General features: G+C 38.2%; 1 protein-coding gene across 4 annotated transcripts in view; it reads right to left on the bottom strand.

Annotated features, from left to right (window-relative positions):
- shc1 (SHC (Src homology 2 domain containing) transforming protein 1) overlaps positions 1-27,478 on the bottom strand; it is a 47,478-nt gene extending 20,000 nt beyond the window's left edge. The window contains exons 1-3 of one of the 4 annotated variants that reach the window (XM_023266461.3): positions 27,232-27,478; positions 15,787-15,828; positions 1,214-1,378 (exon numbers count right to left, since the gene is read on the bottom strand). In XM_023266461.3, coding sequence (XP_023122229.1) covers positions 1,214-1,378; positions 15,787-15,798 — 177 coding nt within the window. In that variant the 5' untranslated portion in view covers positions 15,799-15,828; positions 27,232-27,478. Of the gene's footprint in view, positions 1-1,213; positions 6,958-15,786; positions 15,829-27,231 lie in introns of those variants that run through there. The other 3 variants (XM_023266462.3, XM_035946525.2, XM_023266460.3) reach the window with 3 other exon arrangements.
- Positions 27,479-27,684: the final 206 nt, after the last annotated feature.

The following is a 27,684-nucleotide window of genomic DNA, read 5'->3' as shown; positions in this document are numbered from 1 at the left end:
TTGATTCGGTTCAATATAAAAGTTTCCAAAGACCTAAAGTGTTGTACATATGGGAGTATTTCAAATGATCCACTGTGCAGATTTTGAATGGCAGACAAAAGCATCATACAAACCTGAAGTGAAAACACAGAGGCATTATACATCTGTTAGCTTCTTTCCTGCTCTCTGTGCTCACATATTCTACATTTTAATACAGCCAAACTCCCAATAACGCTGTTCCCATTTACATATTTCTGTTTCCCTTGTCAGGTGATGGAAAAAACATGAAAACGAGATGTAGAATCATTCAGACTTCATGTTAACCAGCAGTTACTTCCAAGCTGCTGCTCTAGATCACAAAACCGCACATTTTATAACTACAATGTTGTCTGATAAACTCACTGAATTCAGTTGTATTTTCATAGAATTCAAAGTTATTAAAATCGCAGTGTAATTACACAGAAGTTGGGATAGAGTTGCTTTAGCTCCTCTATGCTTGTAAAATAACAGTTTTATATCTAAACTTTGGGAGGGGTTAAATAGATACTTGGATTTCTTGTGGGGTTGCACTACTGACTTAAATAATGTGCCCTTTTGTTTATGCATTTTATATTGCTGGACTTTCAAGTTTAGCATTTTAATTTAATTCTTTGTTTCCATTTCATGTTTTGTTGAATTATACAATAGCATAATATAAAAATAACTTCAATGAAATCGTTAATTTGCCTTTTTTTTTTAGGAAGAATTAATCAATTAATAGACTTATCTGTAAAAACCGACAGAATGATCAACAGAAAAATAGTTGCAAATGGCAGCTTTAGCCAGGATGTTAAAATAGACTTCTGCCTTGTCAGTCTGAACCTGGAAGGCAAATTAACATCAACATCTTCTCCAGTTTTGGGAAACTCTTCTGCTTTAAACGCTGCTGTTTCTTCTCTTGATAGTAGCTGCAGACTCACCTCTGATTATCAGTGGAGATTTTCCACATGAAGGTTGACACAGATTGTGACGATTGCACTTTTAGTTTCACACTGAAATCACAAATGTGCACCTACTAGTGGTGACACAAACATCTGTAACACAATTCTTGATGTTGACAACGCAATGTCTCGTGGAATCCTAAATTTGTTGCGTGCACAGTGTCAGAACTTTTTGATCACCCCTCGCATTAAAGACTGGAAAGAGAAATGTGTATTTTTGTATTTATGCTAGTGAGAGTGTGTAGTTCACTTACCCGTACAGTGTAGGGAACCCCGGTGGTGCTGACCACATTGTCGGAGTGCAGCCAGCCACGGGTGGGTTTGTTGACAAAGGAGCCATGGCGCGTCCACTCGTCTCCTCCCAGCTGCCCTCCTTCCACCCGTGCCCTCCTGGACGCCCCTCCCAGCCGGTTCATGTCCTGCAGAGGAGGTCGGGGAGGAGGAGAAGGGGCAGTTAGAAGGGGAACAGGGTGATGGAGAGGAGGGGAGGAGCTGGAGCTGCTCCTGTCATCCCCGGAGGACTCGACAGGCGCCTGAAGAGGCTGCTGCTGCTGCGACCTGCTCGAGGCCTTCAGTCCTGGGAGTAGAGTAGCAGAGACACCCAGGCGAAGGGATCCCATCCTGGGGAAGAAGGAGCAGAGGGTGGTGGGGCTGTTCTCGGCGGGGCGGGGAGACGAGGGGGGCAAAATGGGAGTGAGAGACGAGGAGGAGAGGGAGGAAGGTAAACCTGGGGAGGGAGTGAGAGGGGTGGCGGGACTGGACGGAGGGAACGAAGACGGATTGGAGTTTGTTTCATCAGTTGAACTCAGCGATTCACTCCGAAAGTGGGTGTACTTGGTTTTCGGAACGAGCTCCATAATGAATCTGCAGTGTCAGTTTTTATATCCGCACAAGTCCACACAGGCTCTAGTGATTCAATCAAAGTCTCTTTGTCTCACTATTCAAAGTTTCTCTGTGAAAGGACACACAGCCATCTGTCTGTCTTGCTCCGTCTGAGAGCTGCATCCATCTGTCTGGTTGTTTGTCCTCCACTCATTACCACGCAGCCAAAACCGAGCTGCTTTAAAAACGGCTTTATCCACGATGAAAGCAGGATGAGGAAAGGCGCGCAGGAAAAGTGGGGTGTCCCAGTTAGTGGCAGAACGTAGCTGAAGAAAGTTTTTAGTGCAGCAGTGCAGCTCATGTTGTCATCAGTTCACTTTTGAATCTGCTTCAGCGAGTTCCCAGGGACTGATGAAGACGGCGCTCCGCAGAGTGTTCGTCTTGGTGTTTTGCCACAATGTAAGACAATATCTGTGAGTATCTTGTCCCAGCTTAATAGCCTCTGAGCGAGGACCAGCTACTCAGCTGTCGCCAGCACCATGGAGAATCAACACAAGCGATTGTCTTTCCGACCGCCCCCTCACTTTGCGTGTCTTACTGCACCGAGGGGTGTGATGTGTCTACATGCAGTGCAAAAGCCTTCCCTGCCCACAATGCCTCTTTGATTATCTCTGTGCACGTGTGAAGCAGCTCTATCCTGCTTGACACGGGCCCATAAAAATCCTATTAGCAGCCAACGAGGGGATTGCAAAAAAAGAAGAGGGGGGGACCGTGAGCACCAACACACAGCCTCAACTGGTCGATACTAACGCGGCGCGCACCTGCAGAGCTGAATGAAGCTGCTAAAGAAGAGAGAGGAGGATGTATGGCGAGGCTCCAGCTCTTGCTAGCAGCTACTTTCCCCTTTTTCTACTCTCGCTCCCTCTTCCTCCAAATGTTTTCATGCCCTCTCTGTATGGCCCTGGCTCTCTCCCTGCCCTCCTCGTCTTCCCTCCTCTTCCAGATCACCTCGGGCGCTGCCTCCTTCTCTTTCCCTGCGCTCTTGCCTCCCTTCTCCCTGTCTCCTCGCTTATCCTGGAAGTCCTCCCTCTTCCTCCACACAATGTACTCGGCCAACCTCTGCCTCTCCAGCGCCTCCGCCCTCTCCCTCGCCACCACTTCCTCTCTCCTCTTCCAGATGATCTCCCCCTCCTCCCCTCCCTCGTCTGCTCGCCCGTTCTCCAGGCTGTCCTGTTTAACAGTCCCTCTGTCTAGTATATAAATGGTGATCCCTGTCCACTACTGCCTCTCCGAACCCTTCTAAGACGGCTAGAGGCTAGGCATGGTCACCGTAGACACCGATAGAAATCAGAAAAGAAAAGTAAAAGTTAAGACTGGGCTGGCAGAGTTGGGCCCTTTCCTGACTGAGGTTCCTGATATGGCTAAAACAAGTGCCTTGGTTCAAGTGTGTTCCCTAAAGATTGGCCACCTTGGTTAGGATGTTTTTTTGTGTTTCTGGAGCACCATTAGATAGCGGTAGGTTGAGATGCTGTCTGTGTCTGGTACAGTGACACACACTGCAGTAGCACGGTGGTGATGTAACACTGGAGAATGTAGGTCATTGGCTGATGACGACTACCGGCGGGTTTGTTGTGATGGTAATGAGACCTGATTGGTCAGGTTTGAACTTCCCAACCCAGGGTTCCCTGAATGGCGCCAGAGGAACGTTAGCACAAACTCACTGACCCAGCTGGAAAATGCTCAGTTTTAAAACACGCCGATTTCTCTGTGCTCTTGCCTTGTGACTTTATTACCGCCCAGTTCAAATAACACGCCCAGATAATACCTGAGAGAAGAGTTTTGACATATGATATGAACAAGCCACGTGTTTTTATTCCAGGACAGCTCTCTTCCTTATCTAAGGCAGGGCTTATTGAGCAGCAGGTTAGCTCTCAGTTCTCAGACGCCGCACAAGTCATACTCTGCATAGTCCAACCTAGAAGGCAAACAACAGTCTGTTTACATTAACAGTCTCTCGCAAAGTCCCGCAAATAAAGCACCTCAGCAGGAGGCGACGCTACACGATCTGACACCTTAGTGCTGCCCAGGCACTCGTCATATTTACAATCCGTCGACCTTTACTCCCTCAGAGGAGAACAAGGTTCGCACGCACCTCGGGTTTTAAATTTGGCACCAATGTTTCAGTAATGCCGAACGAAAAAGGGGTTGGTTTCGACTTTTCTAACTGTGCCCAAAGTACAGCGCGGGAGCTTGCAGTGGGCGCCGGACGCATGGCAAAAGGAACAGTCGCCTACACCAGTCTAGCACCACAGAGGGATTGTCTAGCAACTCTAGCTAGTCATCCATCTGGTGTTGGCCAAAAAGCACCATGGAGGATCCAGTCATACTCACGAGCCGCCAGACAGGCTGGGACGATCTCCAGAAAGCTGTAAAGAAGTATGGCTGGAAAAAGTCAGGAAACACGCCCGAGCATGCGGAATAAACAAAACAGTCCCTATTAAATAGACAAGAGGATTAAAAGATCCAACATTAATGGGCCAGGTGAAAAGAAAGGGCTGCTGAGTTAACCCTGCCCAGGATGTTTCAGTGCACTGAACACAGTGTAGGTCAGGTGACTGCAGAGCAGACGAACCTCTACAAGAAGAGAAATCCTGAGTCACCTACAGACAAACAGTAACAGGAATCTGCCACAGATAATGATTGGTAATTAGTGGCCGTAGGGAGGCCCAGCAGCTGCACACACTGATATGTACAAGTAATGTGATTTATCCAGTCCTTCCTGGTGATGGCACATCAGCCTTGACTGATGGAAAACGGTCACCGGTAAAGGTAATTTCAGGACAAGCCGGGCTGAGCCGACTCGGCGGCAGGGGGAAGGTGGGGGAGGGTGGTGGGAAGGGGGAGTCGGGCGGACCTGAAACAACCTGATTCAGACGAACCCTCAGAACGGGGAGGGGGAGAAGGGGGGAGACAGGTGACCTGAAACAACCCTGATTCACGGAGTCTGGCGAGCTTCGCTGAGACAAAGCCTCGTCTGGTAAAGACCAAAAAAAAAAACTAACAAAAAAGAAAAAAAAACAACAACAAACCCTGTGTGAGAGCTAAAAACTGCACTTGACTAATCAAGTCTCCTCTACTGAATATATACAGTTACCTAATAGAACAGCACCAGTTTTGTTTTTTAAAGATAAGACAAGGATTAAGAACTTTACATCTTCTTCCGTCTGCTGCTGCCGCCCGTTGCTATGGCAACAGACATTAAAAAGAGATGCCTGCGGTGGATATATACACTGAGAAGTCCCGACAGCAGCAGAAAAACCTTCACGAGAAGAAGAGATAACTGCAAATCACATGGCAGGCAATTAGTTGCTGCATCAAAGGCTCCACATTAGAGCTTTTTTCTTTTTTTTTTCCTCTTTCTTTTTTTCAAACAGGAAAAACTACAGACTCCTAGAAAGATCAATACAGTTCAGGAAATGATCAAAGTTTCAACCGGCACCACACCAGCCATAAAAACCCAATCAATGTTGACATCCCACATCGGCTGCATGCACCGACTCCTCTTCGGATGGGATTTTTTTTTTTTTTTTTTAAAGAACAACAATCACTTTCTACGTATAAACGGCTACACGTTTACACCTAAAAGGACAAGTGATGTGTAGAAAAACTTGCATAAAAACAACCTGAATATCGAGTGCAGCAGCTAACAATAATAATGATCCTAGAAGATAGAAAATCAGAAACATTTACACAAAAAGGAAAAAAAGTAATTGTAGAAAGTGAATCTAATCTAATTTCCCTAAGTGTTCTTGTTTTTTTTCTTTTCTTTTAATGAATGGCAATGTAAAGTAGTTCCTTTTTTTGGTTTACAGAGCATGCAGTTGATAATCCATGGCGAGTCATGTAAAGCCTGGTTCCATGTTCACATGAGAACCACATTAATGTTTAAACAGATCCTCTCCTTCCTCTTTCTCCGGCTTCCCGTCCGTCCACTCCCCGAAAAACGTGCTCGCGCCTCCGATCCGCTCTTCCTCTTCTTCCGCTCGATTGATTCACAAAGTCACTGCCGGCGGCTCCTCTCCATCCACCCTCTCTCCTCCGTTTTGGCCGCCTCCTCCTCCTCCTCCTCTCAGCAGATGGTGAAATGGCAGCGCTGCCAGCATGGACAATGGCACTCCTTCATTGTGCTCCTCTGCTCCCCTTCACGTCTGCCTCTCATTCCCACTTTTCCCTTCCACCTCTGTCTGTTAAAAGGGACGCTGCTGTCTGTCCTCCCCTCCTCCTCCCAGTCTGGGTGGGTGATGCTGCCTCCCATTTTCTCCCTCTCTCTCTTGCTCTCTCTCCCTCTCTCTCTCTTTCTATGTGCCTTCCCTTCCTCTCGATGCTTCCTCCCCTTCCTCCCCTTCCTCCCCCCAGCCTCCTCTCTGCAGCCAGAGTCATTTAGCAGAGTACATGTGTATGCATGGCAAGATGCTGCACTCGTAATACACACGGGAATGGGGGAGGAAGGGGAGGGCGGATATGTTTGTTTGTCGGGGGGGAGGCTGGATCGTTGGAAGGCTCCTCCCTTTTTAATTCATGTTTGGTAACCTGAGAAACCAAGTTCAAAGAGGATGGAGACGGATGGCAGGAAGGGGACCGTGACACGAGGTCGCCCTGCGTAACCTTGGTGAAACTTAAGGAAGACGGGCATTCAAATATTTGCTGATCTGCTACACGGAGGGAAAAAAAGACAGACAGAAAGCATCCGACGAGGAAACCACCCATAAAGCATAAAGAGCGTAAAGCAAAGAGTCCTCAGATGACACCCCAACAATCGAGTCCTCAGATGACACCCCGACAAAAATGAGTCGCTGCACTACCCCGTCCGACCACCACGTGCTTCATCATTGTACTCTCAGGGATGTGAAGGAGGAAAAATCAGGCAGAGAACCATTAATCAGGCTAATAAACCAATCAAGTGATATGATCGGTAGCGATCGGTGAAGACAGTTCCCTCCACCCACAGCCAGGGAAACACACCGACACACTGTGGCTCAGGGATGCTGACAGAATCATCATTTTTTGCGTTACTAAAAAAAAACCTTCATATATTCCTGTGAATGAATAATTCATGTGCTATCTAGAATTCAGATGAACCCGCTGAACCCCAAGTAGTTTCTAGGTTAGGGTTTTTTTCTTTGCTCCTGTCACCTTTGATCACTTTGAGCTCATTTTTTCACTGCAATATAAAGTTGTGAGCTTTTATGGAAACAGCACAACCGTTGGTAGACGTAGAGGGAACTCAGAAATGTCTTCTGTGCAGTTAGAGTGACAAAAATCCAAAAATAAGAAAAAAATTATGGTTGAATTTTTATGATAATTTACCTCACAAAAATTTGAAAATGTACATTTTTCCAAGTGTCCAATGGGGTTAGCAGTGCCAGAAAAAATGGTGGCTCTACATGCAATAGATATTTTACTAGTTAGGTTTTCAATTTGTGCAAACACTGCAGCTCAACCAAAAAGTCCCACAATTTTTTGTCACATGGCTGTTGGTCGCAGCTGAGTAATTCACAGCTTCTTGGTTACAACAAGTAGCTTAGAATTTTTTGGTTTTTGCAGAATCTGGTTACTTCAAAATGTTTATTTTTGGCAAATCTTCAAATGAGACAAGCATACAAATAGATTTTCGTGAAATGTCATGATTCTAGGATTAGATTTGGTTAATTTTACGAACATAACTGCACATCACGTGTTTTTACATTTTCTGGTTGATAAAGAGTGTAATTTTGGCAACTCTTTCAAATAACTACTCCTTTGAAGCCTGCTGATGAGTTTTTGTTGAGTTTAGTTAATTATTTTTCTAGTGCTGATATGCTGAGTAGCGTAACGTAAAGCGATTTTCGCTGTAAGTCGGAACTCACATTTGTACACAAGTATCTATGTCACTCATCTACGCTACCACAGTGGCAAAATCATAATCTAGGACATAAAAACACCGTACAGTAAAAATTGTTTCCAAAAAAACAACACAAATGAAAGAAAGTGAATGTAGCACAATCCAACGTGGCATACAACCGGGGAATGTAAACAAAGCCGTCTTCCTCGTATAGCGCCGCATGACGACATATTCGTCCGCTCCGCTCGCCAACTAGTTCCCACGCAAAATCTGTTTTAACATCACAAACGCCATACTTTGGAACAAGACTTTCTTAATAAATTTATGGGAGACGAAGACGTAACCAGGAAACGCCACAGATCGAGGGCGTCATAAATATATGACGCTATAGTTAATTACCTATAGCATGTGGAACAACCATTTTTTCATGTTAATTCTTGGGGATTTTGATTCTTTTTCTTATAAAAAGTCAAAGAAATTCAGCTTTCTTTTGTTCTTTCTCATGATTTATGACATTCTAACTGTGCCATACTGCACACAAGACATTGTTGATTAATAGCTACCTCTATCCAGGGTTGTGCTGTTTCTATAAAGGTGCAGGACTTTTCATTGCAGTGAAAGACCGTGTCCTTAGATGACACCCAAGCATGGTGAAATATCTTTATAGAGTTAATGTGCAGAGAGACAAAATGTAACAAAATATGGTGTAAATATTAATTCTCATTTTTTAAATTCTTTGCAAAATACATAAATAAATTTAGGTTTCGTTTTCACGATTTAAGCCATTATAACTGAGTCTTATTGCACAGAACACATTTTTAAGTCCTCTCTGCATCTAGCTTTTGTTGTGCTGTTTCTTTAAAGGTGCCAGACCCTATATTGCTGTGAAAAACCGTGTCCTCAGATGACACCCCAACAATCGAGTCCTCAGATGACACCCCACTACGGTGCTTCAGCCTGATGCACTCAGAGGTGTGAGGGAGGTAAAATCAGACAACTGCAGAGAAGCAGACGGTCATTTAGGGTAAAAATATGTTTTTAGTGCAGTACTACACAGGTATAATGTCATTAATCATAAAAAATAACGAACAAAAGTTACATTTCTTTGATTATTTGCTTCATAAAATGGAAAAAAATAGTATCAACATTTGCAAGTGCCCAAATGTGTTAGTATGCAAGAAAAAATGGTGATACTACACATTATATATAATTTACGACTACATTTGATGAATTTGTTGTGCAAACACAGCCTGCAGTTCACCCGAATAGTCCCTGAATTTTTATTATATAACTGTCTGTCACAGCCAAGTCCTTAATAGCTTTTCTGTTGTGTTGAGGAGCTCAGAATTTTTTGTTTTTTAAAGAATCTAGTTAATTCAAACGGTTTATTTTTGGCACATTTTTAAACAAGACGTACAAATAAAGTGATTTTATTGAAATGGCATGAGAGTAATAGATTTGGCTCATTATTCTGACGGGACTGCACGTCAGATTTAATTTCTGACCATTCTTTCTGTTTTTATAGTTTATTATTCTGACAAATAGTATAATTTGACTTTCATTAAAGAGAAAACGTTTGGGTTTTAGGGTTTATTCAGCATAGTGAAACATCTTTCTAGAGTTGACAGGCAGAATAAGGTTTGTATAGCTTGGAAAAATGCAAATAGTGAAATATCCACAGTATGTACTTGGAAAAATGATGATGTATGTTGACTCCAGGTTTTTTTAAAATGCTATAATTAAAGAAATTCAGCTTTCATTTTTTAAAATGTATGGCTTTCTAATTGTGTCTTACTGCACAGGAGATAAAATATCTGAGTTCTCTCTGCATCTAGCTATATTTCTATAAAGGTGCAGGACTTTACATTGCAGAGAGAAACCGAGTCCTCAGATGACACCCCAACGATCGAGTCCTCAGACGACACCCTGACAATCGAGTCCTCAGATGACACCCCGACAATCGAGTCCTCAGATGACACCCTGACAATCGAGTCCTCAGATGACACCCCGACTAAAACAATCCCTGCACTACCTCATCTGACCACCACACCATCATCATGTGCATCAGTTTTAGGTCTAGTTGAAAAGTCTCTGAATTTTTGTCACATGATTGTTGGTCGCAGTTGAGTCACTGATATCTTCTGAGTTGCGCCAAAAAGCGTAGAATTTTTTGTTTTTGACAGAATCTGGTTGCTTCAAAGGTTTTATTTTTGGTGAATTTTTATATGAGACATGCAGAAAAAAATAATTTTGCTGAAATATCATGCATTTTCCCCACTACTCTTCACATTAACACTAGAAAGATATCTCACCATGTGTCTCACCACGAGGATTTTGATGAGGTTCATTGTTTTAAGCTTAACTTTGGATCATTTTCAAGACAGAACCACATATCATGGTAAGAATCTGATTATTCTTTGTTTTTCACAGTTTCTGGCTGATAAATGGTGTAATTTTGGCACTTTTTCTGAAGAAAAAAATGCCTTTGAAACTCTCTAGTGGTTTATGGGTTTATTGAGCATGGTGAGATATATTTATAGAATTGCTATGCAAAGAAGTATGAAAGATGCAAAACTGTAAATAATCTGTACTATGTAGAGCCACCATTTTTATCCTGGTATTGGAATTACTTGTGGGTGCTTAGAAAAATGGCAACGCCAGGTTTTGTTTAGGCTTTTTGTACTATTAATAATTAAAGAAATTCAGCTTTTTTATAATTTATGGCATTCTAACTGTGTCATTCTGCACATAAAACCCTTCTGAGTAATATTTGCTTCCAGTTTTGTTTGAGCTGTTTGCATAAAGGTGCAGGACTTCATGATGCAGAGAACAACCGAGTCCTCAGATGACACCCCAACATAAAGAGACTCTGCACTACCTTATCTGACCTCCGGGATGTAAAGGAGGAAAACCAGACAACTGCAGAGAAGCAGAGGGTCATTTAAGGTAAAACTGTCTGCTGTGCAGAATGAGACATGTATAATGTCATAAATCTTAATGCAAGGGGGGAAAATACAATTTATTTCATTATATGTTTTACAATAATAGAAAAATGTACAATATTACTCCTTATTTTGTACATTCCATTGCCTTTATTGATCTATTTTCATATTTTGACAATTTTTTATTTAATTTTGTTTTATTTTACTTCTATTTATCTTTTTTGTAGGTAGATTTCTATTGTTTGGCATTCGTTGTGATTAGCAAAGAAAGAATTTCATAGAACAGGGAAACATGTTTCTTTGCTGTGCATATGACAATAAAATTTGAATCTTGAAGCTTGAATTTTCCTCCACAGACATTACCACCGCTGATAAATAAAAAAAAAAAGTCATTGCACTACAAACTCTAAATATTTTGCCACTTACTATTGAATCTGTTGTGAAAACGCATCCTGCAGTTCAACCCAATGGTCTCTCCAATTAATGTTAAGTGACCGATGGTCACAGCAGGATCACTAATGGCTTTACGTTTACAAAAAGAAGTGCAGAATTTTTTTAGTTTTTACAGAATATGGTTAGTGTAAACAGTGTATTTTTTAGCAATTTTTTAAACAAAACTTGCAAATATAGTTGTTTAAATGAAATGTCATTGCATATCAAGCTGAGATGTGGTCAATTTTCTTAACAGCACTTAACATGAAGTGCTGTTAAGAAAATCTGATGATTCTTTCTGTTTTGACAGTTGATTAGTCTGATAACTGGTGTAGTTTTGCCATTTTTTAAAAAGAAAACATGCTTTCAAATTCACTGGTGGTTCATTCAGCATGCTGAGATACCTTTTAAGAGTTGATATGCAGAACATTGTGAAACATGCAGTTTGAAAATCACAACATTTCATCAATATATTCATGCAAAAACGGGCTAAAAATAGACCGTTTGAACTAACTACATTCTGTAAAAAACTAAAAAATTTTGCACTCCTTGCCCCAGTTATGAAGCTATTATTGACTCAGCTATGACAAACAGTCACGTGATGAAAATTTAGCAATTGTTGGTTGTATTCACACAAAATACACAGAAAAAAACCATGGAAACAATTAAAAATGTATAGTTAAGTATTTACAGTGTGTAAAGTCACAAATGCTTTTTTTCAGTATTGGTAACAGCTGTGGACACTTGGAAAAATGTTTTTCTGGGTATTTTTATTTTTTATAAATTATAATCAAATGAATTCAGCTTCCTTTTGTTCTTTTTTATGATTTTTGCTATTTAACTTAGTCATATTGCATAAAAGACATTTGAAAATCACAACAATTCATCAAAACCACTCTATTTAACACGTCTCATTTAAAAATTCACCAAAACTAGACCGTTTGAACTAACTACATTCCATAAAAACCTAAAAATTCTGCAACTTTTGCCCCAATCAGGAAGCTATTAGTGACTCAGCTGTGACCTACAGTTGTGTGATGAAAATCCAGTAACTGCAGGCTGCATTCACACAAAATAGACAGGAAAAAAGCATGTAGCCAAATTAAACGTGTAAATAGGTAAGTATCTACAGTATGTAGAGTCACAAATTATTTTTTTCAGTATTGATAACAGCTGGGGACACTTGGAAAAATGTTGTTTCTGGGTATTTAAAATTTTTATAAATTAATAATCAAATAAATATAAGCTGAATTTTATTCTTTTTTTTTTTAAGGATTTTTGCTATTTAACTGAGTCATATTGCATAAAAGAGATTAGTGAGTTCTATCCACTTCTAGTCCTGGTTGTGCTGTTTCTATAAAGGTGCAGGACTTTACATTGCAGAGAAAAACTGTCTCCTCAGATGACACCCCGACATAAAGAGTCTCTGCACTACCCCGTCTGAGCACCACACCGATACCACGTGCTTCACTATTATCCACTCAGAGATGTGAAGGAGGAAAAACAATCAGACAAGTGCAGAGAAGCAGACCATCATTCAGGGTCATAAATCAATCAGGGTCATGATCGGTAGTGATCGGTGAAGACAGTTTCCTCCACCCACAGCCAGGGAAACACACCGACACACTGTGGCTCAGGGATGCTGACAGAATCATCATGTTTTTGTGTTCCTAAAAAAAAAAAAAATAAACCTCCATATGTGAAGGCAAAATTCATCCTAAATTTAGCTGAACCCACTGAACTCGGAGCAGTTTCTGGGCGTTTCTGTGCTCCTGTCACATTTTTCACTGCAATATAAAGTCCTGCACCTCTTTGGAAACAGAACAAGCATGAAGAAATGGAGAGAATTCTGAAATGTCTACAGTGCAGAATGACACAGCTATAATCCCATAAATCATGAAAAAGAAGGCTTAATTTCTTTGTGCATTTTGCAAAATATTAAAAAAAAATGGAATAAACACATGCTACTTTTTGCCAACAGGTACTGAAAAAATGTGACTCCACATCATCACTATGGATATTTTATTACTTACATATTTAATTTTTTTGTAAACACTGCCTGCAGTTCAGCCGAAAACTCCTTTAACTTTTGTCACATGACTGTTGGTCACAGTTAAATCACGAATAACTTTTCGGTTGCAATAAAGAGCACAGAATTTTTAGTTTTTTACAGAATCCGGAGAGTTAAAATGGTTTATTTCATTTTAATTTCATTTCACGAGATAAGTGGAATAAAAGAATTTAATTAATTATTTATTTAATTAATTGTGATATTTTATTAATTTAATTAAATATCACAATTTCACCCTTGGATTTGGTTAATTTTCCTGATCTAAATGCGAAAGAATATGAAAATCTGACAATTCTTTCTGTTTTTACAGCTTCTTGCTCTGAAAATGGTGTAATTTTAGAGATTTATTAAAAGAAAACATGCCTCTGAAGTCGGGTTTTTGGGATCAGAGGGTTAAAAAGACGAGTGAACACACTGAACCGACTAAACCTGATGTGGTCTTCTGCAGTAATCCTTTAAGTAATACCAGCGTCTCGCTTCATGAAGGATGTAAGCTTCATTTTTTAAGCCTTATGCAACAGAGTTAGACAGAACCACAAACTGCAGCCTCCAAAATCAACACATCAATAAAACTATTTAACCGTTTGAGCCCCAACATCCATCAGGCAGGTTTTCTTTTTTAAAAAAAGGCTAAAATGACTCCATTTACCTGCCAGAAACTGTAAAAACAGACAAAATTGTCAGTGATTTTTAACTTTCTGACAGTGATTTAACAAACCATGCATTGTTTATAGTTCTATACGCAAATATGGTAAAATTTAAGCTGAAAATTGTGATAATAAGACATAAAATTCTAAATAAATATCAATAAATTCTTAATTTTTAAAAAAATCTATTGCATGAAAACTGGGTCACTTTGCATAAAAGACATTGTTTGAGCAGGTTATAAAAACTTTAAAAAGTGAAATATCTACAATAATATATAGTATGTGTAATATAATATGGAAATATTGTATATGTTGCTTTTTTTATGCTCGTTTCAAGTTTTGTACTAAAATTTTTGCTGTTTTGCATGATAAATTGCATTCTACCTGTGTCATTTTGCATAGAGGCATAAAAGACATTGTTAACTTTTCTCTACTTCTATTGTTGCAGGGAGGAGACAAGTATGGAAACAATTTAGACAGATTAAAAGGAAAATAAAACATATTTGAGCCATAAAATCAATGTGGCATGGCTCGAAAATAGTAAACAGAGGAGCAGGCTGCTGGAAGATACATTCAGCATGGTGAAACAAGCTGATGTGCCAAAAACATCAAGCTTAAACCGGTTTTAAAAACGTTAAAAAGTGAAATATCTATAAAAATGTAGAGTATGTATGATACAGTATGTAAATATTGAATATGTTGTTCTTTTATGCTCGTTTCAACATTTGTACTGAAATTTTTGCTGTGTTTTCATGACAAACTGCATTCTAACTGTGTCATTTTGCATAAAAGACTAGTTGTTCTGTTTCCGTAGAGGTGCAGGACTTTATATTGCTGTGAAAAATGAACCTACAGTAAATAAAAATGAAACTGTTCAATGCTGAGAGGGTTAAAAACACATTCTAGCGTTAACAAAGACTGGATTTATAGCAGGGCTGCGTTTGTTTTACCTGGTTGCCCCGAATAAACCATCAAGTAAAGGAAGTTTAACAAATTTGCAGAGCTGCACGATCACTCATGCATCTTTTTCCAGGTTCATACGGTTGTTTAAGAGAAAAAACAAACAACACAGGAGTGATATTGAAACATTTCCTCCAGACTGCTGCAGGGGAAATATTTTATATAAGATGCCGAATGTGCAATAAATACGATATGATTTCCTTTCAGATGCTGCTTTGTTCAGGATGGTTTGAATGATGCTCCTGTTTTATGCTAAAAGGGTCAGAAACTTTTTCATTTCAGAGCTACAACACTTCAATAAAGTCGAATAATATTAACCTGAAACATTTCTCAGTAACACTTCATTTCTATGCAGCGCTAAGAGGTTGAATTTATAAACATATTCCAAAATAAACCTGTAAAAAATGTTCAAAGATGCAGTCAGTAAGCTGCTAATGTAACTTTCAGTATTTTATAACAGGAACTTAATTTAATTTGGGCCAACAGAGGAAATGTTGTGGTGGATTGGAGTGGGAAAAAGTTTTATAACACGGTAACACCCAGAACAGACAGTAATAATAGGCCTAATTCTACAGATTTATTACTTTCTTTATAATCTCATCTGTATACAGCAGCTTGGAGATTAACTTATTGATTTACGAGGTCATGTTTCCCATGTCCTAAATAGGAAATGCACAATAAAATTTTAATTTTGTGAGACGGGAAAAAATCTCTCAGCTTAAACGTGATAGGGCTCAATTATATTTTAGATTTTATTAACCACATTTAATCTCCAGTCTACATTTTCTATACTCGTGCATTTATATATTTAGATTTTTATTATGTATTTTTAGTGCACCTTTGTGAATAAGAACCTTGGTATCATTTTGTATGTTTCTGCTGTAATCAAGCAGCTCCAAAATTAGAATACTTCAACTACTGTGTAACACTCCTGAGAAGAAGTAGGCCAAATTGTACTTTCTTGAGTGTTTATCTGTGTGTACAGGAGCAGTTTCCGGTATCATAATAAACTCCTTCACCACAGTGCCGCCGTGTGTTTCTGACCAGCTGCTGTATGCTTCAGATTTCTTACCATATATTCCATCGGCCAACAGGCTGCCTGAGATCTGAAACCCTAAAAACACCAAAGTGCACATCAGCAGGCGGTTCACACATTCACAGGAGCCAATCGCAGCGCTGCAGCCGCTCCACTCCCAGCATGCTTTGCTCCCGGGATCAGCTGTGGAGAGGGGTCATGGGACCGCCGAGATATCGAATAGAGATGCAGCGCCGACGTGAGAAAGTGGGAGAAAGGAAGAGCAGGAGGAGGCAGTGATCCAGCGAGCGTGTCGAAACAAACCCTGTGGAATGAAAGGAATTAGCTGCATGTAGGACGGCTGTGTCTCGGCCTGTACGGCAAAAAAACAAAACAAAACGGTGTTTAGGTTTCTGTGTGGAAGACTGAGGAAGCTGCAGGCAGTCAGGAAATATTAGGGGAGACGATCTACACTGGAAAAATGCTGTTTCAATTGTTGTTGGCTGGAATTTTTAAAAAATAAATGACAATTACTCTTATTTTACAGAGTTTCTTGTTTTGTTATATTACAGTGATTTAGTAAAATGACAGAAAAAGCATTTATTTACATGTTTAAAAAATATAAATTTTTTCCCTAAATTACACTATTTTAGGGGAAAAAATACATTATTTTGTTTAATATATTTATTATTAAAATATTGTTAAAAATATTATTTTAAAGAAAAATTCTGTATATCATAAAAATTTGCAAAAAAACATTATTGTCAATTAATATTTATTTTCAAAATATAATTTTACAGATATTTGCCATTACTTGAAAAAAAATCTGTATATTGAGGATTGAAAAAGAGAGTATGATTTTTTTAACTGATTTTTTTTTCAAAAATTCTCAGTGTTTAATTAAATTACAGATAAAATCCTGGAAAAATGACAGGAAAAAAGTATTAATTTACACATCAGCTAAAAAAAATACAAAACAACAGACAAAACAGTAAACAATATCCACATAATTATCTGTATTTTTAGAAATGATAAATTGTTCTTTGACAGTGTTTGACAATAAAATTAATTTTTTTCCCTCAGGTATTCATATTTGGAAAAAATATTATTTTACAGATATTTTGGATTTTTTTCAGGAAATATGTAATATAATGACAGAAAAAGTACTAATTTACATGTAAACGGTAAAAATAAAATAAAATTCATTCATTCATTTGTATTTTTATAAAGTTATTAGTTGTTGTACCATTTGAAATTTACACCATTTTACTGTATTTAAATATAATCAATATATATTATTATTTTACAGATTTTTTTTGTTTGTTACAATGTTTACATGACAGCATGTCACAGTATTTTTAACATTTTCTTTTTGCAATTTTAAACTAAATAAATTATGAGTTATTATGGATTCCTTATGGGATTTATGGCAACGTCAGTATGTACGTAAAAAGTACAGAAAAGTATTAAATCATAAAAAACAAAACAGGTCAAAACAGTAAACAATGTCCACATTAAATATCTGTATTTTTTACAAATGCTAAATTGTTCTTCTACAATGTTTGAAATAAAATTACACTTTTTTTTCTCATGTATTCAAATCAGAAAAAAACATTATTATTTTACAGGTATTTCAAAAGAAAAATATGCATATTAAGGATTTAAATGCAGTAAGTATTTTAATGATTTTCAGAAAATAATACTAAATAATAATAATAATTCTGTAACAAAAATCACAGAAAAAGCACGAATTCATATGTAAACTGTTTAAAAAAAAGCTGTAATCCTGTATAATAAAAAAGTATTTTTATTTATTATTTTAAATTTATAGCTTTTTACTGTATTTAAATCTAATACATATAATTTTAATTTTCTATTTTTAAAAACATTTTTTACATTGCAATTTAACTGTTTTGTTTTTAATATTATTATTTATTTATTTTTTGAGGGAATTTTGCACTGAACAAATTCTGAGTGATGTAAGATTTGTGGCTTTTAGGACATTTATTGACATGTAAATAAACATGTAAAGTTCTCTTTTATCACTATGTTCTACCTGTCAAAGCACTTTGTGAATGTTCTTCTGAAAGGTGCTATACAAATAAAGTTACTATTATTCTTATTATTGTAAAAATAAAACATGTCAAAACGGTACATAATTTCCACAATAAAAAGTACAATTTTCACGTTTTCTACAGTACAGTACAGTGCTTGGACGTCAGATTTCTCCAGAATATGTTTTCCCAGTGTGGTTTAGATGCTGCAGGGCCTCATGTGCTGCCAGTGTCCGGCTGACTGTGTGTTTGTGTGTAATGTGATTTGACTCAGCTTCCTTTACGCACACTGGGCCTGAAAACACGAGCGTGGACGAGGAGACGGCCGAGCCGCTGACCTTTCCCCCGCTGGACCGCTGCCAGTCCGGGCTGCTGCTGAACATCAGCTCGCATTACGGAGACGAGAGCAGAGAAGAAGAGCAGAGAAGAAGAGCAGAGAAGAAGAGCAGAGAAGAAGAGCAGAGAAGAAGAGCAGAGAAGAAGCTTCGCATGCAGGCAGGCAAGGACAAGGGCAAAAAAACTGCAATGGACAACCAGAGCCACATTAGATTATCCAGGCATCCAGCGGGAGGTCGGTTTCAGAGCTCACCAGCCAACATGTGAGCCGGCTATTTTGGGCAGTGCCAGCCCCCTTCCACCACCCCCTCTAACCACACTCCCACATCTCTATCTGCTGCCATCATTCCCTTCCTGCTGCTGCCGCCGCCGCCGGCCTCGCTCCACTTACAACTTCCACTTACAACTTCCTCCCCTCCGCTGCTGCAACAGTTTTATTGGCCACAAACTGTTATTTCATCAGCGAAACTCTCTGAGCGCCATCTTTTAACGCATCTGCAGCGTCGGCGAGGATCGAAACTGCTTGGTTAGGGTTTGTTTGCAGACATTTCTTGGTTTAACCCTCTGGAATCCAAGCTGGGTGCTTCTTTTTTGTTGCATTTTCCCCTCAATTTTACCACAATATAAAGTCCTACACCTCTATGGAAACAGAACAACCATGAAGAAGGAGAGAGAACTCCAGTTATGACGATAAAAATCAGGAAAAAACTGTCAAAAGCTTAATTTCTTTGACAATTATTTCACAAATATTTAAATAAATGTGGCATCAACATGCACAACTCCTTTCCATGAGCCCATAAGTGTTACTAATACTGGAAAAAACATATATATTTATTTAAATACTTACAGTTTTCATTAATTTCCGTACTTCTCTGCTATCGTCTCTGTCTAAACATAACCTGAAATTCATCTAAAACTCTGAATTTTTGTGAACTAACTGTTGGTCACATCTGAGGCCTTAAAAGTTTCACATTTATATCAACGATCACAGATTTTTTTGTTTTTTACAGAATATATTTAAAGCAAAGAATTTATTTTGGGGATTTTTTTTAAGTAAGACACATAGAATAAAGTAATTTCGGTGAAATATCACAAGTTTAAGCTTGGATTAGTTCAAGGACTGTCTGAAAGTTTAAAATCAGACAGTTTGTAGCTGATAAATGGTGTAATTTTGACATTTTTTAAAAAAGATAAAATGCTTTTCAAACCCTTTTGGGCTTCAGAGGGTTTAGTCAGAACTTTGCAAACTTCATTTTAGTTCAGAAAAACAACACAAGCTGCAGAGTTCTAGTTTGAGGGAAAGTTTTTAATTTCCTCACAGTAGAGCTGGACAACAGAGCAGATGATTTATCATGATAAAATGATTAATTTCAGTTGACAATGATGGATAAGTATCATTTTAGTGGTCTATAAAATAAAGGTTTCATTTGAATTAACTTTTTTAACCTGTTTAATATGGCACATGTATAATAATTTTAATGTAAACCCGACAATGACACTGAAAAATTATAAATTTAGACACATAAATAAAAATAATAAGGATAAAGGAGTGATCTCACCTTTACATAATAAACTAAAAAAGAAACTAAAACCATCCGGGTGTTCCTCAAAAGTAAAAGAAATATTGTTTGGTAACATCAAGTCCAGTCATGATGATAATAAATCAGGTTGAGGTGAACTTTAATGCAACTATCTCATCGTCATCAACCCTAAAGTCATAAATCCTGATTAAAGTCTGGTCTGCAAATATCAATTTCCTCTAAGGGCACTTTTCCTATTGTGCACTGAAACCACTATCTATTTATAGTAGTATCAGCAAATCTGCTTTTACTTTTCATCTGCTCAGATAGCAACAGCAATTTTATCACAGTTTTTTTTTTTTTTTTTAATGGTTTGACATCCAGTTTAAACTCTAAATTTAAATGCATCTAACATGTTTCAGCCTGATAATTAACTCACTGGTGATTTATTATTAATCTGAAATCAACACAAGGGATAATGTGGAGCAGAGAACAGTTATGGCAGATCCACCTTGGATGGATTATGTCATATAAAGTGATCATAAATCAACCTTTTCTTGCAGAAGACAACCTGTTGCATTACCTCCTGTAGTATAAAGAATAATAGAGGAGCCCTAACCTGCAAAAAACGAGCAACTTCCTGAAGATTTCTGCAAAAATAGAGAATAAAGATCATAAAGTAGGTGATTAAATGATTCCAAGAAATACCAATAATAGCAGAATTTGTGTTATTCTGTCTCTGATCTGCTTAGAACTCTTTTATCATAAACTCTAGACATTTAAAATGATGTCTGTGAAATTTTACTTTGATATATTAAATACTCTCTGAGATAACTGTACCCTTCATCCGATTTTCAGCAGTTTTTTTCACACATTTAAATTTGATTCTGTTTGAACAACATCTCAGGAGCTATTAAAGATAAAAACTTGAAATTCTTTCTGTTATTTCTCATCACGCTGTTGATTAAAACCTGTAATATTGGACAAATAGACAAAACAATCTCTGAATATTGCTGAGTTAAAATATGAAAAAGAAAGGGGAAACTGGCATACTGAAAGTCCCAGCTGATAAACTGATAAAGCAGAAGTCAACTAGTGAGGTTTTCTGAACCACATGCAGCTGCAGGTCACAATAATACCAAACTAAACATGTAGAATACTTTAATATTAAGTATTTGGTCACGAGAAAAAGGTTGAACTTTTATTAGTGATTGAGCAGGTTTGACAAGTTGCAGGACAAAAAACTAAAATATTGCTTGAGAGTCTGACCCAAGTAGAACAGACTTCTGGAGTTTCAAAATTCTGATTTAATGCTATGATGAAAAATAACAGTGAATATTTCAGGTTTTTTTATCTTTAATAGTTCCTGAGATATCAAACAGTCTCAAATTTCAATGTGAGAAAAGTGAGTCGATGTGCAATTTTTACAAAAAATTATCTTGAATACTACTCGATATATTGGGTTAAAATTTCACAAATATTTTTATAAATATCCATATTTTATTCAATAAAACTTTAAAGCAAATTGGAGCTAGCTGAGCAGAAACTAGTGGAACAAAGAGATGATTTAAGACGTAAAGAGTCCATAAAAAAACAGTAGGAAAGTATGTTTAATAGGTTCATGCAACATGCCATCAATGTCCAAAACTAAAATGAGAAGTTCGGTTGCATCAACAAATCTCAGTCCCACCTAAAAAAAAGCAAGGACTTGATGTTAATGGAGCACAAGATCATTCCCTTATCATTATTTATTCTTATTTATGCATCTAAATGTATTTATTTGACTTGTTTTTACATTAAAATTATCACCTGAGTGCCTTAATAAAGAGGATAAAGTGGTTAAATTCTAATTAAACCTTTGTTATTCTGTTTTTTATTAAAAGCGGATCATCAAAAATGCTCAAAAATCATCTATATCGACTGAAATTAAATATTTTATTGAGATAAATCTTGGTTATGTTGAACCTGCTGTGTATTAAAGGCCTCTTACCCTAAACTGACCTGATATATTGTGAGAAGAAAAGCTCCTGTAGGCCTGATCTGCAAGAAAATGCAACTTCTGACAGGTTCCAGCTCAGTTTTCTGCACGATTAAGACGATATCTGCCAATATGACAATCACAGAAACCGATACAGGATGCAGCAGTCATCGCAGTGTGATTGTGGTTCTGCTTTTTTTTCTGCAAACTTGACGGAGGCCGAGCTCATGTTTAAGATCATGCAGGCCGAGATTTCCATCAGACCGCGGCTGCACTGAAGCAGCGTGTTGCAGTGAAGCGAGCTCCGCAGGAGGAAGCACCGCCGAGGCTCGGGCCCATTGTGTAGCAGCAGCGAGGGACAACCACACGCTACGACCTCAAAAACAAACTCCTACGGCCTGTTTCCAGGCTAAAAACACACACCGACGGACGGACGTACACATCAGACACCCACACGAGTCTCCACGTCCTGTCAGGAGTTCAGTTCGAGGCTAATATGCACGCTAACGTTTCCACTGACTGCTTGTTTAAATCCCCTATAATAACCACTGATGATGAAATCACAGAAAAGCTTGCAATAACCTCCTTTCCAACTCCATAAAAACAACATTAAATTCTACCTGCAGCTGCAACTAAAAATTATTTTCGTTGCCAGTCAATCTGTTGATCACTTTTTTAACCAATCAGTGTCAGAAAATGGTGAAAAATGTCGACCAATGTTAGCCAAAGCTCAAGATAATGCCTGACAGTAGCTTATTTTTTTTCCACAATCCAAACATACAGAAGCTGAAATCAGAGAATTTCATTTTTTTCCCTTAAAAAGTGACTCTAACTGATTAACTGAACAACTAATGATCAGTTGTTGCAGCTATAAATGACTCACTGATCAATCAATTAATCTTTTCAAGTTAATTTGAGAATATTGGTGCATCTAACTGGGTTGAAACTAAGAAATATTTTCATTATCGAGTGTCTGATTAGTTGTTTTGGCCCCACGATGTCGTCTTAAAGTGTCAGACGCGTCAACATGTTAACAGCAGCTCAGTAGCAGAGTTTAATTCGAGGCTAATATCGACGCTAACGTTCTCCTTGTATATAAAAATCCCAGCTGATTTCCGGCCCGGGTTGTGTGTCCGTCTGCAGACCTGTCAAAGCTTCGTCCGTAACGATCCCGCCGTCCCGTCAATCACGGCCGAAACGTTTACCGGCGACTGATGGGGTTTGAGCAGAGCCGGACAGATCCAATTTTAATGGTCGGAGATGCTCGGCTCTGACTGACAGATCGGACTGTCTGTGTTTGTCCTGATAGATATATATATATGTGTGTGTTGATGTGTTGTTGACTGGACCTTCTCTTCGCCTCCAGTTCATCAGCGCTGATAACTGCAGGCGCATAACGTGGTGTCAGGGGCTGCCGGTGTGTCCGACCCTGATAAGACGCCTTCAGTCGCCTCAATCATCCCTCCTGCCCTTCAGTCTGTTTCCATAATAGTTTGTCTGTCCTTCACTCGCTCGTGGTGAACTTTAACTCCACCACGCTGACCCCGTTTCGACACATCTGAGGGCTGTTTTCAGTCTCCATGGACACGATCGGCACAGAAGAAGCAGTGGAGGTTATATGGTCTGATTGTGTACAGATTGGCTGGTTTAATCCCCCATAATAATCACTGACCATAAATCACAGTCAATACTGCAATAACCGAGTCTCTTCCTTCTTCCAACTCCATAAAAATAACATTTTATTGTACCTGCAGCTGCAAGTAATGATTGTTTTCATTCTCAGTTAATCTGTTGATCACATTCTTTGATCAATAAATTGGGTTTTTGGTCTTTAAAACGTCAGAAAATCGTGAAAAATGTAAATCTGTGTTTCTCAAAGTCCAAGATCACATCCTCAAAAGTCTTGTTTTGTCCAAAACCCAAATATATTCAGTTTACTGCCATAAAGGAGGCAAGAAACCACATTAAAAATGATTTATATTGTACTTGCAGCTGTAACTAATGATTATTTTCTTTCCCGATTAATCTGTCATCACTTTTTCGATCAATCAGTTGGGTTTTTGGTCTCTAAAATGGCAAAAAATGGTGGAAAAATGCTGGTTAGTGTTCCTCGAAGTCTGAGATAACATCCTCAAGAGTCGCTTGTTTTGCATCTGGACCAGCTTGTTTTGTCTATAACCCAAAGATATTCACTTTACTGTCATAAAGGAAGCAAGAAATCCCATAATAATAACATTACAGTGTATCTAAAGCTGCAACTAATGATTATTTTCATTCTCAATAAATTTGTTGATCACTTTTTTTGATCAATTAATTGGGTTTTTGGTCTCTGACATGTCAGAAAATGGTGATAAATTTTCCCAAAGTCCGAGACGACAAATATTTTGCCAAAAGATATTCAATTTACCATCATAGAGGAGGAAAGAAACCAGAAAATATTCACTTTTACGGAGCTTCAGTCAGAGAATTTAAGACTTTGCTGACATTTAATCAATTCTAACTGCAGCTCTAGTTTTTAATTAATACTGCAACTGATAACTATTTTCATATTCAATTAACTGATCAGTCATTTGGTCTCTAAAATGTCAGAAAACTGTGAAAAATATACTCAACTACAACCTGAAGGTGAACTGCAACAACTATTCCATTAATCAAATGGTTAATCAGTAACGTTTTTAAATATCAATTAATCTGAGTGATTTTTGAAGTAAAAAAGTGAAAATTCTCAGATTGCAGCTCCTTAAATGTGAACATCTTCTGGTTTCTCTCCTCCTCTGTGATGATAAACAGAATATTTTTGGACAAAACAAGACATTTGTCATCTTTAGGAAGCACTGATGGACATTTGTGACTGTTTTCTGCCAGTTTATAGACCAACCAATTAATCGATTAATCTAGAAAATAATCAGCTACATAAATGCAAACTACCTGCAGCCCTATTAGACACTGCAATATTGCCAAACTAAGTCAGAGAAGATTTGGAGAATAATCAATGAGCTGATCAGAGCTGCAACAATTGACCAATAAATTGTTCAACCAAACAACTAATTGACAAATCAAGAAACAATTCAGCTTCTCTCTCACATAATTTTAGTTTAAAACACTAATTTTGGGGCTGCAGCTGATGATTATTGTCTAGATATTGACGGTTTATCAGGCTACTGGATCAGATATTAAGCCTTTCTCTAAAGACCAGTGTTGCTGTTTTTTGCGTCTGAAACCACATGTGATTTATATGAATTTAAGACGAATGTCGCACAATGATTCCCTTGTTTTGGTGACTAAATGAGTTTTACTGTAATCATCTGCAGACAGACGCTCTCATGATAACCGGTTCATGAATCAGTCCTACTTCCTTTGTCTGCGGTTGGATTTAAACAAACTTTAAAATAAAAAAAACTCTAACCTTCTACAAAGGATGTTCAAAAATGTGGTTTGTATCTGACCTCAGTCCTGAATCTTTTATGAAGAAGTTGTAGACAAAGTGCTGAAGTAAATATGACTTAAGTGTTTGTTTAATAATCATATGTGTCATCTTAAATTAGTGACCAACCAATGATCGGCCAATTAGGTCAAAAGATGGTGAAAAATCAATGTTTCCTAAAGCCCCAGATGAAAAATATGTCACTTTCCCCAAAGATAAACAGTTTTCTGACATAGAGGAGCAAAGAAACCAGGAAATATTCACATTTAAGAAGCTGAAATCAGATAATTTTGACCTTTTTCAGTCACTGCCCTAATCAACTAATCATTAATCAGTTAATCTTTACAATTCTACCTTGAATTGAGTATATTATGGTGTTTAATTATGGCTGCAAGTATTGTGGAATAGTTTCTAGATTAATCGATTAGCTGTCAATGCAAAATGTCAATTAACGTCAAAATGTCTTTTTTTTTTTTTTAACTCAAATGCATTCAGTATACTATCAGAGGAGGAAAGAAACCTGAAAATATTCACATTTAAGAAGCTAAAATCTGAAATTTTTTGTTTTCCCCGAAAGTTACTCAAACTGATCCAAAGTTTATGAAAAATACTTGACCACTAATTGACTAATTGTTGCAGAACAACCAAACCTTTCAACTCTAACGAACTCTAAAGAATTATTTTCATTGTTCAGTGTTTTCTGCATTAATCGATTAGTTGGTTGGTCTGTAAAATGTCAATTAGTGTTTCCTAAATGTCTTGTTTTGTCCGAAAATATTCAGTTTATTGTCATAAAACCTGAAAATATTCACATTTAAGAAGCTGCAATCAGAGAATTTAGACTGTTTTTCTTAACAAAGTTACTTACTAGTAGATTTGGTTAAAATATTTGACAACAAATCGACTAACTAACAAATAATTGCAGCTTTAATCAACTTATCAATCAGTCAGGACTGTCATAGAGGAGAAAAACCTGAAAATATTCACATTTAAGAAGCTGCGATCAGAGAATTTAGACTTTTTCTAAAGAAAATCACTCAAATCGATTAAATGATTGACTATTAAAACAGTATTAAAAGACGACAATCATTACAACTCTAATTAAGGCTGCAACTAGTGAATATTTACATTCCTGGTTAATCGATTAGTCGATTGGTCTCTCAAATGTCAAAAATGGTGAAAAATTCAGTTTATAGCTGCAACAATACACCCATTTATCAAACAGATGTCTCCTTTAAACTGATTAGCATCTTTTTAGATAATGATCAAATCAGATTGGGTCATTTTTTAAGAAAAAAAGTCCAAGTTCTATGATTTCAGCTTCTTAAATGTGACTATTTTCTGGTTTCTTTGTTCCTCTATGAAAGTTATACTGAATATCTTGTGGCAGGATACTTTTCTTGGTCTTTGGCAAACCCTAAACAACATTTTCGCCATTTATTGACATTTTAAAATGAAATTGTTGAATCATTTAAGGTGACAACTATTCATTTTGGCTGGGATGTTTAACTAAGGCAGCAACTAGTGAGTTTTTTGACATTATTGATTAACTGATTAGTCCTTTGGTCGCTAAAATGTCAGAAAATGGCAAAAAATACAGTTTACAGCTGCAACAATACATCCATCAATCAAATAGATGTCAACTTTAAACTGATCAGCAACTTTTCTGATAATGATCAAATCATTAATGTGAATATTTTCTGGTTTATTTGCTCCTCTATGACAGTAACTGAAAATCTTTGGTTTTCTTGGCCTTTGAGAAACACTGATCAACATTTTCACCATTTCAAAACGAAACAGTTGATGATTAATCGATTGATCATCGCAGCTCCGGTGTGTAATAGGCTGCAAACACCACGTTCGTGAAGTTCTCTCCAGTTCTGACCTGATTTCTCAACATTCAACCACCACTGGGGCAGAAGCTACACTCACTCTGCTCCTCTGAGGCTTCAGGCTCCAACACTGAAACCCAAAAAACTCGTCTGACAGCAGGACAGGGAACAAGTCAAGCATTCAGCGCAGCTATTTTACGGTAACCCGACGCACAAACGTGCAGAACAACAAAACACAAAGACGCGTTCCTCCAACTTTGGAGACGTGCGGGGAGGCTGACGCACGGCGCGGCGCGCACGGTCCAGACCCAACCATGCCTCAAAAAGAAGTGTGGTCAACTTTTAACGAGCAACTCACCAGCTCTGTTCCTCCCTGCGCCTCCACTGGCCCTCCTGCCTGCCCTCCTGCCTGCCCGCCGAGCTGCCGCCGCCGCCGCCGCTGCGTAAAAACTTCAGCTCCGGTTCATCCAACGGGACAAAAAGTCTCGATCGGTTCCGTCCGCCGGGAGCCGAACTCTTTGGGTAGAAACTTCATAAGAGATGAGTGTGAACTTCTTCTTTCCTCTCCCTTTCCTTCCCTTCCTCCTCCCCCTTGCCTCCCCCCTCCACGGTCACGACAGAAGCCACTTCCGCGAAACAAATGGCAACGTCATCTGGCCGCGGATCCTGTGTGCTGTGTGTGTGTGTGTGTGTGTGTGTGTGTGTGTGTGTGTGTGTGTGTGTGTGTGTGTGTGTGTGTGTGTGTGTGTGTGTGTGTGTGTGTGTGTGTGTGTGTGTGTGTGTGTGTGTGTGTGTGTGTGTGTGTGTGTGT

Source organism: Amphiprion ocellaris, chromosome 9 (assembly GCF_022539595.1).
Source record: "Amphiprion ocellaris isolate individual 3 ecotype Okinawa chromosome 9, ASM2253959v1, whole genome shotgun sequence".
NCBI lineage: Eukaryota > Metazoa > Chordata > Actinopteri > Pomacentridae > Amphiprion > Amphiprion ocellaris.
Note: the sequence above shows the minus strand (reverse complement) of the source record. Positions and strands in the feature narration are given on the sequence as shown.